Source organism: Sebastes umbrosus, chromosome 8 (genome assembly GCF_015220745.1).
Source record: "Sebastes umbrosus isolate fSebUmb1 chromosome 8, fSebUmb1.pri, whole genome shotgun sequence".
In the NCBI taxonomy this organism is placed as follows: Eukaryota; Metazoa; Chordata; class Actinopteri; order Perciformes; family Sebastidae; genus Sebastes; species Sebastes umbrosus.
The window spans coordinates 30,044,720-30,063,766 of NC_051276.1; the positions used below are offsets into that span (position 1 = coordinate 30,044,720).

The window sequence follows — 19,047 nt, forward strand, 5'->3', positions numbered from 1 at the left end:
CAGGAGATGAGAGAGATGGATGAAGTCTTCATTCTGTTACTGCGTGGCAAGCATGGTATAACTTTGACAAAAAATAAATGCAAACTTTATGCTCAACTGTTGAATCTGCTAATTGATATCATACAGAAAAGAATGAAAACTGTCTGGAAGACAACTGCACGTTTTTCTTAATGGTTTTAATGTAAAATATATGTAATTTAGAGCTGAAACAATTAGACGTTCAACAGGAAATTTATTTTTTAAGTAATCTTTTTAAGGGGAGACACCCCAGATGAATGGGGTAAAAGATTTAGCTAATATATATCACCATGAAAACATCCCCAGCTGATTATGTACATTAAGGCAATTATTTTTTGTATTACAAGTTTTCTGAAAATGTATGTTTAAATGAGGCATTATCTTATTAAATGTGTGCTAATTTGCATACATTTCCTGAACAGAAATCTAAGCATTGAATAAAGCCAGGTTGGAAATTCTTGTTTCATTTCGTTGACATATTAGAGTCAAAAGCTTTCACAGAAGTGATTTTGGATATCTCTTTTTATCACTTCATAAATCAGAAAATACTTGTGTCAACAGCCATTAAAAAAAAGAACAAAATGTTGTATAAATCAGGCTATGAATGATACATGAACAAACCCCTCTGTTAAAACCTCCAGAATATAGATAGGAATGAAATTCGGCAGTCTGGTGGATGTAAGTGGCTGGCTTTTCTTTTATAGAAAACAGCCTTTTAAGATATGGATTGTGATATTTTATACATTTTGAAAACACTACAGGAGAATAACTAATAGATATCACTTTGAATCTCCCCCAGATCATTACGCACATTAAGACAATTATTTTTTGTATAAGAAGTTTTCTGAAATTTTATATTTAAATATACAAATGAGGCATTATCTGATGACAAATTTTGATGTATTTAGGAGGACTCTGCAGACGCAAATAGACAAAGTAGAAAAATAAACATCTTAATGTGTATTTTGGATGTTTTCTTTCCACTAGTCTGAAAGAAGACATGTTATGGAAGGAAAATAGCGACCAATGCATGAAAAACAATATTTTTGTCTGGGGTGTCTCGTCTTGAGTAAAAATGCCAGAAAAAGATCACAGACTCCAGCTTCTCAAAAGTGGGTATTTGCTGGTTTTCTTAGTCTTCTATGCTATTAAACAAATTATCTTTGGTTTTCTTTTACTATTTTTTATGGACCAAGCATTACTTGAGGACATTACAAACAGATTAATCGATAATGACAAAGTTGTAACCCTTACAATGTACTTTGTGGCTAAAACATGCAAAACCACTAATATAGTACTTTAAAACTACAATGGTTTTATTTTTAAAAAGACTATCAGACAACCCCCGAGGTGTAAAAAGTGTAAAGCAAAGACGCAGATCTCCACTAACAACAACTACACTGAACCTCCAATCGATTGGTTTTGAACCTGAGATGTTGGCGCAGAAAAAGGAAACAAAAGCACTGGAGCAGAAAAGGAAATGGAGATGCTTTTCCACAACCAATTTCAGGTGACATTTTACATCAATGGCAGACGATCGTGACTGTCGGTCGGAGTGCAGGGGATGTCAGCCTGTTTGGCCAACACGTCTGTTCACACACAGACCAAAAGAGAAAAAGCAGGGCTCCTTTTTTTTATCCTCAAAACGTGTCCTGTGGTTTGTGTAAACCTAGAGATTTTTTTTTTCTGCAGCGAGCAGGACTTCGACCTGGACCTGTCGCCGTCTCGACAGTGAATAAATAACAAGAAACGACTTGCCAGAGAGGTTAGGACTCAAACTCAGGTCGATCCAGGGAGCTTATTGCTAGATTAGAGGACTCTGTGGTCACATAAAGCCTGCTAACCTCAGAGGCGAGAGCATGTGCGCTGAATTTATCTTTGACCCGAGGTGTGAGTCGCTGGAGAAAATATTCCCCCAGTAAAAGAGAAAAACTAGTGAGCAGCTGTACAACATCACACTTCTTATTTTATGGTTTGCCCCCTTGTGATCAGATCAACAACATGCACTAAATGCTGTGATCTGCCTGACTTTTATGAACGGTAAAAAGAGCTACTGCAGAACTGAATATGCTTTCATTATTTACCTGAGAGCACCTACTTGCTGTCTGTTAGCTTCTTGGATTACGGTACTCTCTCTCTCTGTGATAACGGGAAGGCGAGCTAGCGCAGCACAAAAACACCCCAGCAATAACCACTTATCACCAAAGATGTTGCACAAAAGAATGAAGAAGAAAAACACAGCTGAAATAGTCTCACTTTAACTCCTAACAACAGAGAAATTAGATCAGGCAGGAGCCCTGGAGTCAGATTGGGTCAGATAGAAGATCAGATGTCCATCTCCCCTGTGGAGCTTTGTAAGCACCACATCAGCACCACTTTTCACCACCAGCTAATACACCTAATGGACCCCACCATATAACGGCTGTATTCCCTTGTGACTGTATGTGTGTGTGTGAAAGACACAGCTCGATAGGTAGGGAAGGAAAACAAAGGGCGCTATACAGTCAGCTCAAGCTGCAAAATTAGTGCTTAATGTACATGATGCAGTATTTTTTTCACCTTATTAAAGTTTAAAATGAACCCTCTCTTCCTCCTGACAGGGTTAGTAGTGGTGACACACTGTCTTGATTGACTATAAACAAGAGTACATTCAGTCTTGACATATTTGCATATGTGACAACACAAATAAATATGCCAGCTGTTTCTTTTTGGCCTCTAATTACTTTAAAAGGCGGTTCCATTATTTCGCTTTTTTTAGGTTTTTATATCATTCTGTAGCTTCCCAGTGGTGTTCCTTATGTATTTAAATCTGAACATTGAAATCCAAAAGTCACACAATAACACAAACTACCTGATCGATGCAGCGGTAGACCAGCGACTCTGTGTTCTGCGATGTAAAATTACTGTTTTTGTGAATGGAGTCTGGTGGCTTTGAAGACAGCGATATACAGCTTCAATTCCCCATCAGAAAGGGCTGTCTGATGGCGAGGTAAAGTGGTGATCATATTCTAAATATAAGATATAAAATGCTGATAATTAGTGACTTTTGGAGGTGCTGGAAGGTGGATTTTGTTACCTTTTGAAAGAGTCAGCCTAGCAGTTTCCCCTTGTTTCCAGTCTTTATGCGAAGCTAAGCTTACCGGCTGCAGCCTTATATTTACCAGACAGATACGTGAGTGATATCAATCTAATCATCTAACTCTCAGCAAGGAAGAGAATAAATGCATTTCCCAAAATGTCGAACCATCTCATCCGTCATCTTGTAACCCCTTTGTAAAACACAAGGCCACAGTTTTACCCAGCGTGACGATATTTTCACCCTCTTGTTACATACAGAAGTTACATTTAAAGTAAACCCTAAATCTGGAGATTATTAAAATGCTTTATATGAAACCATCAGAGAATATTAAGAAATGATTACAAGTCTGTCATTTAAAATCTTATTTGCTGTAATTCAAAGGTTCCAACGTGCTTATAATCTTGCTCTAAATGCATTTTCTAGAAGTAAGACATTACGTGACCAAAATCCTCAAAATGAAACAAATGGCTCCCTGTCCGCCGCTGTAAAATGAGTTGTCAGACCTGGTTGAAAACGCTGCCAGTCTCCAGTATCAGAACGTCTTATTACTTCCTTCTTTCACCACTTTCTCCTCCCTCCTCCTTCCCCTTTTTCTCCCCATCCCTCGCTTGCTTTATTTCTCTTTCAGCCTCGCTAATTTGCAATTGATTAGCTGTCCTCTGGCAGCTCAGTCCCATGCTCTACACCCCTCGAACCCTCCTCCCGCCTCCTCCTCCCCTCCTCCCCTCCTCCCCGCCCCCCCTCTCGCCCGTCCTCTCCTCCATCTATGAGTCAATTTCTCTTTAACGAGGGCACCAGAGCCCTCCTGTGTAAATAAAACAGAGCCGAGCCAAAAATCAATGGGCCTATTACCCTCAGAAAATGCTAAACAAGCAATATTAGCAATTCGCTTGGTAGCGGAGGCCGACTGCCTTAATGGGACTGAAGCTCAACACCACCACAACCTCCACCCCCCCGACGCACCCCCCAACGCTCTTCAATCTCGGCATCCACTCAACGAGCCACACACGTCGTAGCATCATATCGAATGCTAGAAGACACACATTAATGCCCATGCACGCTGGAGTGCACACAAACACAGCCTGCACATCGAAATCATTTGCTTCCAGAGCTCACACACACACACACTCACACGCACACGCTCACACACACACACACACACACAAAGAAAAACATAAACACACACACACACAGCGCTGGCAGAAATTAGGGATTCACTCTCCAAAACTGTTTCCTGACAGAAATCATTGGGCACCACACAGAGCTACAGAGCCACATTTTACCTCTCTTTATTTATTCTCCCTTTCCCCCAATAAACACACACACACACACACACACACAGCCATGTACTTCTATATTTGTGAGGACATTCATTGACAAAATGCATTCCCTAGCCCCCTACCCTAACCTTAACCATCACAACTAAATACCTGACCCTAACCCTGACCTAAACCTAATTCTAACCTGGACCTTAAAACCAAATTTGAACCCACAAACAGGCCTTTGAAGGTCTGTCCGAAGGCGAGGACCGGCCAAAATGTCCTCACTCTGAAGGTCTAAAACTCACATTGGTCCTCACAAAGATAGCTGTACAAGAACACACACACACACACACACACACATACACACACACACAGCAGGATTTATAGTAGACACCCCATATTTCATCAGACAAGTCTGATTAGTGTGCCGGCAAAAAGCTGCATGTGTGTGCAACATTCACACACACGCTACAACAGAAATAGACACACAGACCAACACACACGGCCAAAAAAAGGTCTACTATATATCAGCACACACACACACACATACACACACACACACACACACACACTATTACACAAATAGCACACACACGACTAAATAAACAGTGTGCATACGGACAAACACACACACCTACTACAGTGAGTAAACGTGTACAGTATAGTGTACATACAGGCTGATATACAGATACTCCTACACACACATACAGCACAGTAAACACACAGTATAGATACACACAAGCAGAAAATCACACACACAGCAAAACAAAGGCCAAGCATTTATCACTTCCTCCCATACACACACACACACACACTACACACACCATTTGTGTGGAAATGAACGTGTAGCTGGTTAGCCGTGGCCCATTTAGCCTGCTGGCAGCTCATGTGTGGTTAACACAGACATTTATGCTAATGACCTTCCGCGCTTTAAAAAAAAGGCAGCGGTAATGTAAAGGCTCGTTAAAGGCCAAATCCTCATTCACTCCAGTCATTTTTCAGCCCGTTTTCTCCTTCAATTAAGCTGATGAAATCATTATTCACACGTGGAATTACTATTCAGCCTCGCAAGGCCACGGCGCTGCTGCAAAATGTATCACGTTTCCATTATGAAATGCAGCTCCTTTATGTATATTCTGGGGATGATTTCTTTCCTTTAACTCCGGCCCCAGTTTGTTCCTCTCATGTTTTACCATTACATTCAAGTCACAGCTAAGCATCCGGTTTTCCTAAAAAATAATTACCCAGCGATCTTTGAAAGACCCAGAAGGTTGTTTGATAAAACTGACCGCTGTGCTGAAGGTGTTTCCACAAATCTTCAAAGACTCGTCTGACCCTCTGGATGGAAAACAGATTCTGTATGTTGCACTTTTTACCCCGGTTCTCAAGTTGTGACTGTATTTCCTGATTCAGGCAGCCAGAAACGGCTCTTCTTGTAAAACACAATCAAAATACGAACGCATTATTTTTAAGGCTGTCAAAGTTAACGCGATAATAACACGTTAACGCCAAAACGTTTTAACGCCACTAATTTCTTTAACGCAATAACGCAATTGATCTTTCAGAGGTTGTAGCGGGCTCAGTTTTAAAGCTAAAGTGAAGATACATCATATGAAACTAACTAGAAAACCAAAGGAATCCATTGGTACCAACCATGTCATACTAGCTTGTAGAAGAAGGAGGTTAAATAATGCTCCAAACCTGTGCTAAATTTTGAAAATGGTACCCACGAGTCACATCTTCAGGACTATTCAGCTTCTTAAGAATAGTCACATACTGGACTTGTTTTAAATGTCTTTACAGGCATGCCCACTTCATGATAATCACATGCAGTTTTGGGGGCAAGTCATAGTCAAGTCAGCACACTGACACACTGACAGCTGTTGTTGCCTGTTGCGCTGCAGTTTGCCATGTTATGATTTGAGCATATTTGTTTATGCTAAATGCAGTACCTGTGAGGGTTTCTGGACTATATTTGTCATTGTTTTGTGTTGTTCATTGATTTCCAATAATAAATATATACCTACATTTGCATAAAGCAGCATATTTGCCCACTCTCATGTTGATAAGAATATTAAATACTTGACAAATCTCCCTTTAAGGTACATTTTGAACAGAAAATGTGCGATTAACATGTGATTAATCGTGATTAAATATTTGAATCGATTGACAGCCCTAGTTTTTACTGATGCCTCTTGATGTTTGCACTGTCCCCTTTGCTGCTGTAACATTGCAAATTCCCCCCGCTGTGGGATTATCTTATCTCAATCGATTAGTTAATAAAATCGTGCAAGTGTAAGTCGACTAAGAATGTTTTTAGTCGAGGACAGCCCCTGTAGAAACTTTATGTATTTTTGCCAGTTTGTATAAAACGCGGGGCCTCGAAAAATATGGCGAGACATTTTGAAATCTGAGATATTTTAGTTTTTAAAATTCCAAACTGCCATCAAGTGATCGCAGTTTCTAATGATATAACCTTGTAGCGCTGGTGGTGATGAATAAATCATCTCAAAATTCACAGGCCAGTATAAATATTGTAGAATTCAGCAACAACTACTGATTTCAAAAAACAAAATTTAAAACCCAAATCTCATGTTGATCTTATCTGCATTTTTCTGACGTCTACTACGCTGTGGTTTGAATCAGTTTTCTTTTCAACCTTCTAGTAAAAAAAACATTTCCTACCTGCTTGTGCATCTCGATGTTGAGTCCGTACGACATCTCGTAGTACTAAAAAAGAAACAAAGATCAAAGCGTGGTCAACCCAACGTGTCTTTTCTGTTCCTCTTTTTGCACACGCCAAAAATACTCATGAACTCATGAACTCATGCACACACACACATACACACACACTCACACGTGGTTAATGAAACTCACCATCACATAGTGCCTTTGCATCTCGGTTTTGTCACTGGCCAGTTTCTCACACTCCATTTTCAGACTGTGAGAGAGAAGGAAAGTGTTGTGTTAGAGTACGACACGATCAAACACACAGAAACCCACACACACACACATGTTCAAAAGTAAACACAAAAACACCTGGAATCATTCATGACTTTAAATCATGATACTCTACAAGATACCTTACATGTTTTCTCGCAACTTTACCAAACATGTCACCTGCAGAATGCTGAGCCTGTAAGTAAGTAACTACATCCTGTTACTTTGAATTTGCATTTCTAAATTTAAGTGCAACAAAGAACGATGGCCGGATCACACCAGCTTCCCCTGCAGACACTTACTCAGCAGGTGCAGCGCAGTAATTAATGGATCAATAAACGACCACACAAACCTCATCATATATTCTTTACAGTGTGAGTGGATGCCCGAACTGCACCATCGACAAAAAAGCAGGCATATAATGAGGATCCATTTTACAACTGTGGTTACACAAAAGCTTAAAATATGTCGTCTGTTACTGGAAAGGCTCAACGTATTACTACAGCGAGCTTCTGTGCATTTCATTTATGAGAAAATCAGCAGGTGTGCAATGTTTCAGGTAAAGTTAGGATGCTGACGGACTAATTGAGACACTTTTGCATGTGACTGAAATGTAAATTATAGAATCAGCTGAAGAATTTTGGCATTTTGAATCTTCAGAACATTTCATTTGCTTTTCATCAACCCAGAAGGTTGGAGAGGTTACTCAGCTATCAGTCTAAGTTGAAGAAATCACACAATATGAACGTCAATAAGCTTCTCCAGGTATTTAAAATCACATGTGATGGTTGATTGAATAACTACTTTCATAAATGTCTTTAACTCAAAGAAAGTTTCAGAAGACATTTTACTTCTAAAGACAAACAAAAATCTCCAAAGAAAAAGATGCTGTGTATTCAGCGTGTATATGTGACCGACCCTTCCTTCTTTTTTTTTACCAAATCACTGTCTCCCTGCAGTTTGGATTTCACGCGTATGCAGAGGTTTGATCACAGTATTACGCATGCAGCGGAGCCTATCCTCGGTTCAGCTCATTCAGCTCCAGGATTGGCCGGCAAACTGGACCGCTGGTTCATCTCGCCAGGTGATTGGGCAATAATTACCAGGAGGGCCAGAGGTGGGCGATTATTATGCATTGGTATCGTGCTTACGGTTCTGCCCCCGGGCAATGTATTTCACACTTCATCATGTCGGGTAAAAAAGTATTTCACACCACTTGGGTTTGCAGAGAGAGACGTGCATACCAAGGCTGATGGGGTTTACCTGTGATAGATGGACCGGCGTATTACGGAGGGTCTGAGGAGAATCACTTCATGGGATCTCCGGATGGGTGTTTACCTCAAACTAAGAAGTTTTATTTCTCAATCAAATCCTAAACAAACATCAGTTTCTGTCTTGTGTTTCATGTCATTGCATCATGCTTTTCCCCAAAACCTTTTGGTCAAACTGTGGGATTCATACATGAATGGTGCAAGGGAGGTCAGCATCACAGAAATGACCATTTTTTCTCACATACTCTGGAGGTTTCAGTTTATACTAGGGTTGATTAATCTACTGATTATTTATAAATAATAATTTGAAAATGCCCATTAGTCTACAATAATGAATCGAATAATATTTGCAGCTCTAATTTGTACCCAGAATATCACACAGATCAGATTTATAATCACGTTTCTTTAGTATTTTTTCATCACTATGTTGCTGATGAGCAGATGTTTCCATGTTAATGCTCCATCCAAACTCTCACCTGTGATACTGGGCTTGCAGGAAGTGGAACTCCTCCTTGATCCGGTCGCAGGACTCGGTGACGGTGAACTTTAACGGCTGTCCCGGCTGGTGGGGGACCTCAACCCGAAGCAAACCGGCGTGTGAGGGGGAGGAGGAGAAGAAGAAGAGAGGAAGAACTGAGCCACCAAAGTTCAGTGTCACGACACACACACACACACACACACACACACACACACACACACACACACACACACGCACACACACACACACACACACGCACACAGACTGGAGATGACAATAGGCCCCTGTGATATGGATGGCCTTTTGGTTTCTCTCAGTCTCTTTACACGTTAACCCACGCACACTCTCACACACGCACGCACACACACACACACACACACACACACACACACAAACACACACACACACACACAGCTGCAGTAGTTTGACAATGAGCGCGTTTGTCCGTGCAGAGCGCGCAGTGGCACGGAAACTTGATCCAAACTGATTACGCATCAGGCTGTTAATCTTCTCTGTTTTTGGACACACTGCTTCTCTTTGGCTGATGCTGATGCTGCTCTCTTACTTACCGGATGCCGTGCCGGGGGGTACATCTTGCTCAGATCTCGAATCATTAAAAAAAATGTAGTGCAAAGTTCATCCACAGAAAAACAAAACGTGCGAGCATAAACGGATCTTTTTCCACTGTGCGTAAAAGAGTCAGTCAGTCAGTGTGGAACGGTTTGCTGTTTGCTATGTGCAGGATCCGTTGAGAGGAGTGGTGGGAACATCCTCAGACTTCTTCTGTGTCATCATCATTCTCTTAGACACTATTTCATAAAGTGCATTCAGGTTGATAACAAAAGCAGGAGTTGTCTTCAGTCTTCTCCAAAAAAAAACTCCAGCGCGTTATTCTGTAAATGCGCACAAAGCTCAACACTCAACAACGAATCCTCTGCTTTTTCTCTGTTTTTCTCTACAAAGCATCGACTTTTTGACACATCGTGACCTTGCTTGTCCGAGAGTGAGCTCCTCCGCGTCGTTTATCGGTTCCAGCCTCCGTTAATAACGTTCACATCCTCGCACACAGTCACCGGAGGAGCACAGCGACCACCTCACCGACTGGAGCAGCCTGACTCTGCGTCCTGACACTGAGAAAAGCCAAATTTAGAAGCAACCAGTCGACACGAGCGCAATTACATATTCACAACAATTAGAAGAGACGTCGGGACGTGTAGTTTAATTCCTATTAGTCGATAATAAGCACTACAGATGTGCGTCCGCTGCAAAGAACTACAAGCCCCCCAAAGCCAATGGTGTGTGGTCTGCAGGAGGAGCGACCATTAAAGACGACCAATAGGAGACAGATGAGTGCTGCATCCTGCTGCCAATCATCCATCTGTTGTCCAATCACCTCCATCCGGATGCAATTTATGCAGACTCCCCACGTGGGGCTGCTACTAAAAGATGTCACAGGGATATGTATGTATATATAAATAGATTTTATTTTATTTTTTAAAATAGTATTTCTTTTACTTGTGTATATTCTTTTTACTTATATATCTATTTTTTTATATATATATGTTTTTCCTGTATCTATACTGGCTTATTTTATATTAATATTAGGTTTATTAAGTTTCTTTGTACCGAGAATGTTATTATTGGGGACGTTTGTGAATGTTTAGTCTGTTGTTTCAAAATGAAGAAAAAAACAATAAATATAATATTGAAAAAAAAAAAGATGTCACAGGGATTAATCTGGGAACTATCTGTTGACTGTGCTTTTTTTTTTTTTACGGAGACTTCCAGGCAGAGGAGAACATATGGCCCCGAGGTGTCTCCTGTTTTTTTTTCCTGTTTTTTTTTAATTGAATCGCCTATTAAAACACTCTGCTGTTATGTCCACAGATTGCACTCATACAGCCCTGCAATTAAATTCTCATTGAGCTCCCTTGTAGGAGCCTCTGCCTGCTTGTATATATAGAATGTAAAACATATAGAAAATATTGTTAACACTTCAGTTTGAAAGAGGTAGGACTTGATAAGTATTCACTTCTTCCTTTTTCAGACATGCTGTATTTAATTATGATGTTATTGAGAGTTTGTAGTATATGTTTGCTGGGTGTTGTTTTGCTTACTTATATTCTATATAATATTATTATATTTTTTTTTATTTTTTATTTGTTTGAAATAAAAAAATCTAAAATTAAAACATATTATTATTATTATTATTATTATTATTATTATTATTATTATTATTACAAAGGTGGGTTATATTAAGTTTTCTCAACCCCCTTTATTCTGTCTCGAGGAAATGTGCTGGAACTATTTAATGGTTTTCTAGACTGATGCACCTGCAGATTGCCAGTGGTGAAGAAGTACTCAGATTTACTACTTAAGTAATACCACAGTATAGAAATACAAATAATTTATATAAAAGTCCTGCATTCAAAATTGTACATAGGTATTACCATCAAAATACACTTAGAGTACCAGAAGTACTCATCATGCAGAATGGCCCATTTCAGAATAATATATATATTTTACGATTGATTCTAATTATTGATGCATTAATGTGTTCATCACTTTAATGTTGCAGCTGGTAAAGGTGGAGCTCATTTTATTTGTACTATACTTTATATGCTTGTGAATTCCCATCCACAGATCAATAAAGTCTAATCTTAACCTATAATTATATATGAGAATCCATCCATCCATTATCTGACCCTCTTGCTGTGAGGCGGCAGTGCTGACCAAATAAATTCTCATATATTGGGCTGCACGACGGGTGCAGCCCAATATATGAGAATTTATTTGTTTATTGTATTTTGTAGTAACCACAACCTGCAAAGTAACTAGTAACTGATTAGTTATCAGATATATGTAGTGGAGTAAAAAGTACATTATTAGTAGTATAGTACAATGATTCTCAAAGTGGAGTCCGTGGCTCTCTGCCAGAGGGTCCGTGAAAAGTTTTCAGATTCATTCATTTAAATCATCATGATATATATAAAAATATTTTCTTTTTAAAAAGACTTTGTAGTTCATCAAATAATGTAAAAAAAATGTAAGTCTACAGCATGCATTACATTCTAATCTAACAAATCTATAACTCTTGAAGCATCCTCAAATATGTTTAATACATGTCTAATATCTTTCTAGTACATTTCTCTTGCGTTGTTCTTTCACGTAACTAAGACTATAGAAGTGTAAAAACAATTATTCCAAGGGACGTACATGAGAAGGTCCCAGGTATATCCTCTATCTTGTAAGAGGTCATTGGCTGAAAAGAGATTGGTATAGTAGAATAGTAGAAGTGTAAAGTTGCAGAAAACGGAAATAAGTGGAAGTTAAAAAGTCATGTAAAATGACTTAAAGGAGCTTGAGTTAATTAATTAAGACACCTATTGCCGATCAAATTTAAAAACAGTCTATTATAACTGGCTCACTACCTCTCTTTCTCTCTCTCACACACAGATATACAGTACATCATTCAGGATGTCAGCCTACATTGTGAGTAGATGTTTAGTGTGTGTAGATGTTGCTGGGTCAGCAGCTGCGTTCAGTCATTTAGCTGCACTAACCGACTGTGTCGGAAGTCTTAATCATCTTCTGCTGCATTACGCTTCACATTCCTTCTCCCTGTCTCTGAATGTGTTATCACCTCTTATAGCTACATTTAGGATCAGATCTGTTATCGTGTCTAATTGTGTCTTAAAGCTGCTTTAACACGATAAAGGACGTCTTCTATCATTTTATTTTTTCTTGCTCAAACACACACAGACGTACAAATGATCCACAATATGACACCACATCAATCCTCTCTCCTCCAGTCTCTCTGTCTATCCTGTTGTCTCTGCCTCTCCCTCATACATAGACGGCATTGTGCACACATACATACACACCGCCGCAGCCATTCAAATACACATCTCTTTCTACCACACATACAAACTAATATCTCAGGTAAGCACAGGGCCTAAAGTGACCTGCTGTCGTCTGCGTGAATCCACCAAGGCTCAGAAAAGGTAATATCATGCCCTCCCTCTCTCCCCTCCACGGGTTGAGGCGTGATGTGGGCGAGCAGGGGAGGTGCAGAGGTGAGGGAGGGGGGCAGGTGAGGAGGAATAAACAGATTTATTTGCCTGCGCCCCTCTCTGATTATTTTGCCCCTGCCTTTTGTTCCAGACCTTATGAAACCCAAATGTCAAGTGAGGCGAGGGCCTCATATCAAGCCCTGTCAATCACATCCCGCCGCGCACCTGAAGCCCTGACGCCGGATTATTGGCTTCAACACAAGGGCTGCCTCTGCCGCCAGCCACGACGCCTCGGGCGATTCGACAGCCAAGTTTTTTTTTTTCTAAAGAGGAACTTCATTTGGCAGCTGATGCGCAGGAGATTGCACAGGAGCAGATTTTGAGGGTAGATGGGTAGCAGGCTGAATGTGTTTGTGTGTGTGTGTGTGTGTGTGTATATGGAGGGGGGTTGAGTGGCTTATCGAGGGAGGGGGGATTAAGGGGGAGGTGGTGGGCTTGACGCGGGTTGAGGTGGCGAGAAACCCCGGCCTTAACATCTTGCTCAGTGCACTGATCCTGACGAGCTATCAGCACCTGTACATATGTCTCTAAATCTCACTGCAGCTCTCTCTCCAGTCCTGCCTCCTCTATTTCTCCCACACACATGAATACACACACATATCTGCTTATACTCCCTCACTATTACTAACGTTGACATCCATGCACTCACACGCAGCCAACTGGTCATAGAATTTACCCTCTGTCGGGCTTTAAAAAGAGTATTATATATATATATATATAAAATGCTATATTTAGCATTACATTCCTATAATATTGCAAGCTGTTGTCATACACTGTTTGTAGCTACAAAAAGTATAATTCGTGTATCACCCATGTAATCAATTCGTATGCAATCCACGTAATCATGAGCCAGGACCATAGACTGTATATAAGAAGTGGACCTAGTCACCGTGAAGTCATCCAATGGTTTGCCGTTTTGAAGCCTCGAGTTTAGCATTTTGGCCATCGCCATCTTGCTATTTTGGAACCGGACGTGACACGAGGGGGTGGAGCTAAGTACTATCAAACACCGGATACATTTTAGGCAACCAAAAAGGGATATAATTAATTTTCATTAACTGAAAACACACTGTGAAAAAGTTGTGTGTTTGTTGGACCCATCCACCTCCCCCATCCACTCGCCAAAAGCGTTCTTTCTCGCTTTATATTACACGGCTGTGTTGGATACTCGATTCTGATTGGTCAATCATGGCGTTCTGCGGTCTGTAATTTCTCTATAACAGACCATTGCTATGTATAACAGACCGTTGCTATGGGCGCAGCTCTGATGTCGGACTCTGGCGGACCGTTTTTGAGTCAAAATATTGATTTCTTCAGTAAGTAGCCGTGTTGTAAGCGGGATAATGTGCAGCTAGCGTTCATTGTTGTGAAAGAATCCCAGACAGGGCGATGCACGTCGGGGTCTTTCACAACAATGACCGGCTCGCTGTACATTATCCCTTACTTATTCTTCGTCACTAGCTCTGAGCATAGCATATTTACACGGATGCGTTTACATTGCAGTCAGTACACCCTACATGGAGTACATATCTAACACGCCAAAAACAAGAAAAGGCATTGTTATTGCATGCTAAATGCCTTGCGCATCATCGTGGCATTCATACGCTTTCGTGCGAACGGGCTGATGCATTTGTACTTTTTTTATGTATTTGGTGTCATCTGATACAATGCCAAACAGCAATATTGGCTTTATCTTTGCTCAGTTGTGTTTATGGGTTCAAATGATATAATCATGATATAATCGGCATCCAGGAATTGAGTGAAATAAACTAAGGAGGGGCGTTTTTCCAAGCTTTGTCTGAGGGGAGGCCAACTTCTCAGACGTTGAAAACCCCTGAGATGCAACGGCAATATCCTTATACAGATAATAAAGATAGAAACCATTTCAAAAGAAATTAAAAAGATAAAAAAAGGCCACTGCAAGATGTGAATGCTCTTTTGTCGAGGCTTCTGCTGTTGTCCTATAGGTCAGCAGAGGTGTATTAACTATACGACAAGCACATTGTCCTTTCACCACACCGTCCTCTGGGTATATAGAATAATAATACGGCACCTGTCTGTCATTGTCTGTGTGTCGGGGGTTAAATGTCTAACTAATCATACTCCAGTGAGCACTAACCACTGGTCCGTGTTCTTAAATCTCCTGTCCTTACAGCAAGCTGCGTCTAAATCCCTCATGCTCGCCCCTTTAACACGTCATTAATCCCCGGCGGCCGCCCCTTTGAACAGGGAGCTTGTGTGAAGGGATAACCAGGCCTCCTCAGACACAGATATGGAGAGGCGGAGGCAGCGTTGGATTTACTCCGCTACCAGCAGGTTAATCCTGCCTCCGCACCGAGAGAGCGAGGGGAGGCGACGTGTGTGTGTGTGTGTGTGTGTGTGTGTGTGAGGAACTGTGTGTCTTTATTGGAGACAGTTAAGGATCGGCTCCATCACAGTAACGACTCTGGGGGAACATCAGCATCTGGTGCTCAAAGTCATCCAGTCCCCCAAAAGGAACATACAGACTGCTGCCATTTCTTTATTAGATTACAAATGGATGGATGCAAGTGTTTGTGCTGATAAAAACCAAAATAGCGTGCAGCGACCAGATGACAAACAGGCCGAGACGCCGAAGGCAGAAAAAGGGGGAGACAGACCTAGATGAAGCACAATTAATTAACAGGGAAGTGGTGACATCGACAACGGCTGAAAAAAAAAGAAATCCTGAGGGGCTAAATAATGCAGTGAGCTAATCATGACATCGGTTTATGGCAGAACAAAGTATCGCGGGTAATACTTTACTTTGAAGGCACAATGAGAAGGATTTTCCTACAGAACAATGCATAGACTCATACAAGAATAATCCCTCTCAAATGACCCACTAGAAGTGTGTGGCTGTGTCTGTACCTCCCTGTATTTTATTATTTTGCTGTATTCAGGACGTTTCTTGGCGTCAACTACGGGTGGGAGAAAAAAAAACGATACAGCATAGTATCATGATATTTTGCGTGGTAATATTGTATTGATACACTGACGTCAAGTATCTTAACAATCCGACGGACGCTATTCTGTCTTTCAGAGGTTGTAGCAGGTTCAGTCTTAAAGCCAGATACTGTTAGCATTTTAAACAAGAAAACCTAAGGAATCCATTGGTACCAATGTCATGTTAGCTTGTCGGGAAGAACGAAAAATAACGTTCAAAATTTATGCTAAATTTTGGCGAGGAAAAACTGGCATTGCCATTTGACCTCTGACCTCAAGATATGTGAATGAAAACTCTGCGATGAACAGATTGGAAACGGTAGCTTATTACATAAAACAGATGTTGACCACCTGCATAAATTGCAGTTGAAAAAAGGTAATAAATCGCAATGTTCAGCATATCACATAATGTTTGAAATCGCAATAAGATCATATCTTGATTCGTATCGTGACTCGTATCGTGGTGATTCGCAGTCCTTGTGTCAATCTATATAAAAACATAGCAACCAGGTGCCGGATCGTAAGCACGCATCCAAGAGGAAACTTCGAAAATGGCGGACACTGCATAGAAGAAACACAAATATATAACGAGGCGAAACGCCAAGCGGAAAAAGCTCGTTCCAAAGTAAGAGTGAATCTGAGGTTGTCTTTCACCCGCTGGCGAGCATCCTGACCTTCATTGAGCCGGGGAGGAGGGGCCAACTTTGAATGTTGTGTTTACAAACCTCGACCAATAAATCCTACTCATTGTGCCTTTAAGTCCCCCTATTTAGTATCCATAAGCCATATGTAAACATTTAATAAATGCTTCACAACACACTATAATATAGGTATGAGCAAATATAAGAGCAATTTTAAATTATGTGTTTAGATTCGAGCCTCAGCCTCCACATATGGGTACCAACAGGAGGAGTTATAGAATACAAATACATTAATAATACACATATATCTGCTTACAACTTCATTAACAAATGGTAAAGAGGAAGGAAATATTAAAAAGCCTTTTATTATAGTGGCTAAATCATTAAAAAAGTCAACATGTTTCAACCACTGTAGGTCTTCGTCAGGGCATTTATCAAGTCTTTTTAATATTTTTTCTTCCTCGTTGCTATTCTAATATTTTGGAGTGCCTGGATTGTTTTCCTGTTTATCCTGATTTATCCCTGTTTTCCAAGAGTACCCGACACGTTTTGGATTTACAGAGCAACCAGTTATCTCAGTTATGTACTGCTTATACATGTTAAATATGGGGGACTTAAAAATACAAATAAATAGCATACAGTGAAAATTCGAACTTTTATACCTCTTATATCTGTACTAAAAGGTATTAGTCCAACTCAACCTATCCATGTCTGCTCCATTGTAGCAAATCAACTCCATAATGCAGCTAAAAAAACGTCTGTGTAACGCTGGTGAATGTGATTATTGTTCAGTTTAGTGTATCACATTCACAGGGCGACGACGAGGCTGCTAACTTTTCTTTCCGATATAAAACGTCCTTGCCTTTGTCTGCTGTGCAGAAGAGTCTCAGATATGCAGCCGGACTTTTAACATTCTGTCTCCTCTTCAGTCTAAAAGACTAATCAGCCACTCGGCGGGGCTCTGGCTGCTAACCAGGACTAATTCTGCCTCCTGCTGGCTGGTGACACACACTGGGACAGCCATGATTGGCTGTTTAGCACCGGGGGGTACACCTCTGATTGTCTGCTTAGCATATTTTCTCCCTTCGTTCTGATGGCACATGCTCGCTCTTATCCTCATCGCATGGCACAAAGAAATGGAAACGGGGGAAGTTATACGTAGATGTCTGTGTGTGTGTGTTTTACATCACATGCCACAAGAGTGTTTGGGAAAATTCATTACCAAGCTAAATCTCCCTCCTCTCCTTTCCTCCCACCTTTATTGTCTCCCCTCCCTCCTCTCTTCTTCTTCTCTTCCACGGCGGCGCAGATCAGATAGAATGTCACCTCTACAAACTGCCGCGAGCTAATTAGCTGTTAGCCATGTTTGTGTTCTTGACTGATGACAGGATCATTTACTCTGGTCTCCAGCTGGCTCTGTTTGTCGGAGCCATCTCATTAGCATGGCAAATTAGTCCCACTCAGTCAGGGCTCTGCCTCGCCCAATGAGAAGTGATTGGAATGCAAATCAATCAAGAGGGCGGGGAAATGGAAATCACTAAATTGTGGTGAAGAGGGTGAGGACGAGGATATTGTGTAAACTTTTATTTCGGAGAAGATAAAAAATGTTGGCTTGTTTTGCTGGAAATTAAAGGTCAAGAGTGAGCCAATTTGGGATGGGTTTGTTACTAGCAGAAAAACATTCAACGGCGATGCCTTGTACTGTTGCATGTGATTGTTATAAATCTGAGGAAATCGACTGTAAATTGTAGGAACATAACTCTGAATTTGTGAGTTTAATTCCCCTAAAAGCTCAGCTTCATTCCCAATACCAGATTTAAATCAGGCAGCAGCCATTCATCACATCAATGCCGGGCCAACCAGGTGCAGTATGGCTGAATTGAATAAAATAATCCAATCTTTGGGGGGGAGAAAAAATAAAATATATCAATAAATAAACAAGGTTCAGCATATTAACAAGCAGCACTGCCTGGCAAAGGAACCTTGTTTGTCATCATTGCTCTGTAATCCTGCTAAGTGAGCCGTTAATACATTCCCAGCGTAAAACAATCTCTTTAATTTAATATTCTGTCATCAGGTTTTTCTCCTCATCAGCAGGAAGTTATTGATCACGCTCTGCTTTCACAACAAGACGACTGCATTTTCTCTGCGAGTCATTCAAATCAGTACGCTCCCCTGCTCGTATGGCCGTGGTTTACTATTTGACTGGAGGTGGAGGAAAGTTTGCGGAGAGCATATAGCACATGTAGGAGCCTGTAGTGTGTGTGTGTGTTTTTTGTGTCCAGTACAGAACAATAGATGAGCGAGCCACTGGGGTTTTC

General features: G+C 40.8%; 1 protein-coding gene across 7 annotated transcripts in view; it reads right to left on the reverse strand.

The window, feature by feature from the left end:
• LOC119493451 (transducin-like enhancer protein 4) overlaps positions 1 to 10,454 on the reverse strand; it is a 46,705-nt gene extending 36,251 nt beyond the window's left edge. For 2 of the 7 annotated variants that reach the window (XM_037778747.1, XM_037778746.1), the window contains exons 1-4: positions 9,618 to 10,454; positions 9,047 to 9,132; positions 7,237 to 7,300; positions 7,045 to 7,089 (exon numbers count right to left, since the gene is read on the reverse strand). In XM_037778747.1, coding sequence (XP_037634675.1) covers positions 7,045 to 7,089; positions 7,237 to 7,300; positions 9,047 to 9,132; positions 9,618 to 9,662 — 240 coding nt within the window. In that variant the 5' untranslated portion in view covers positions 9,663 to 10,454. Of the gene's footprint in view, positions 1 to 7,044; positions 7,090 to 7,236; positions 7,301 to 9,046; positions 9,569 to 9,617 lie in introns of those variants that run through there. The other 5 variants (XM_037778743.1, XM_037778742.1, XM_037778745.1 and 2 more) reach the window with 3 other exon arrangements.
• Positions 10,455 to 19,047: the final 8,593 nt, after the last annotated feature.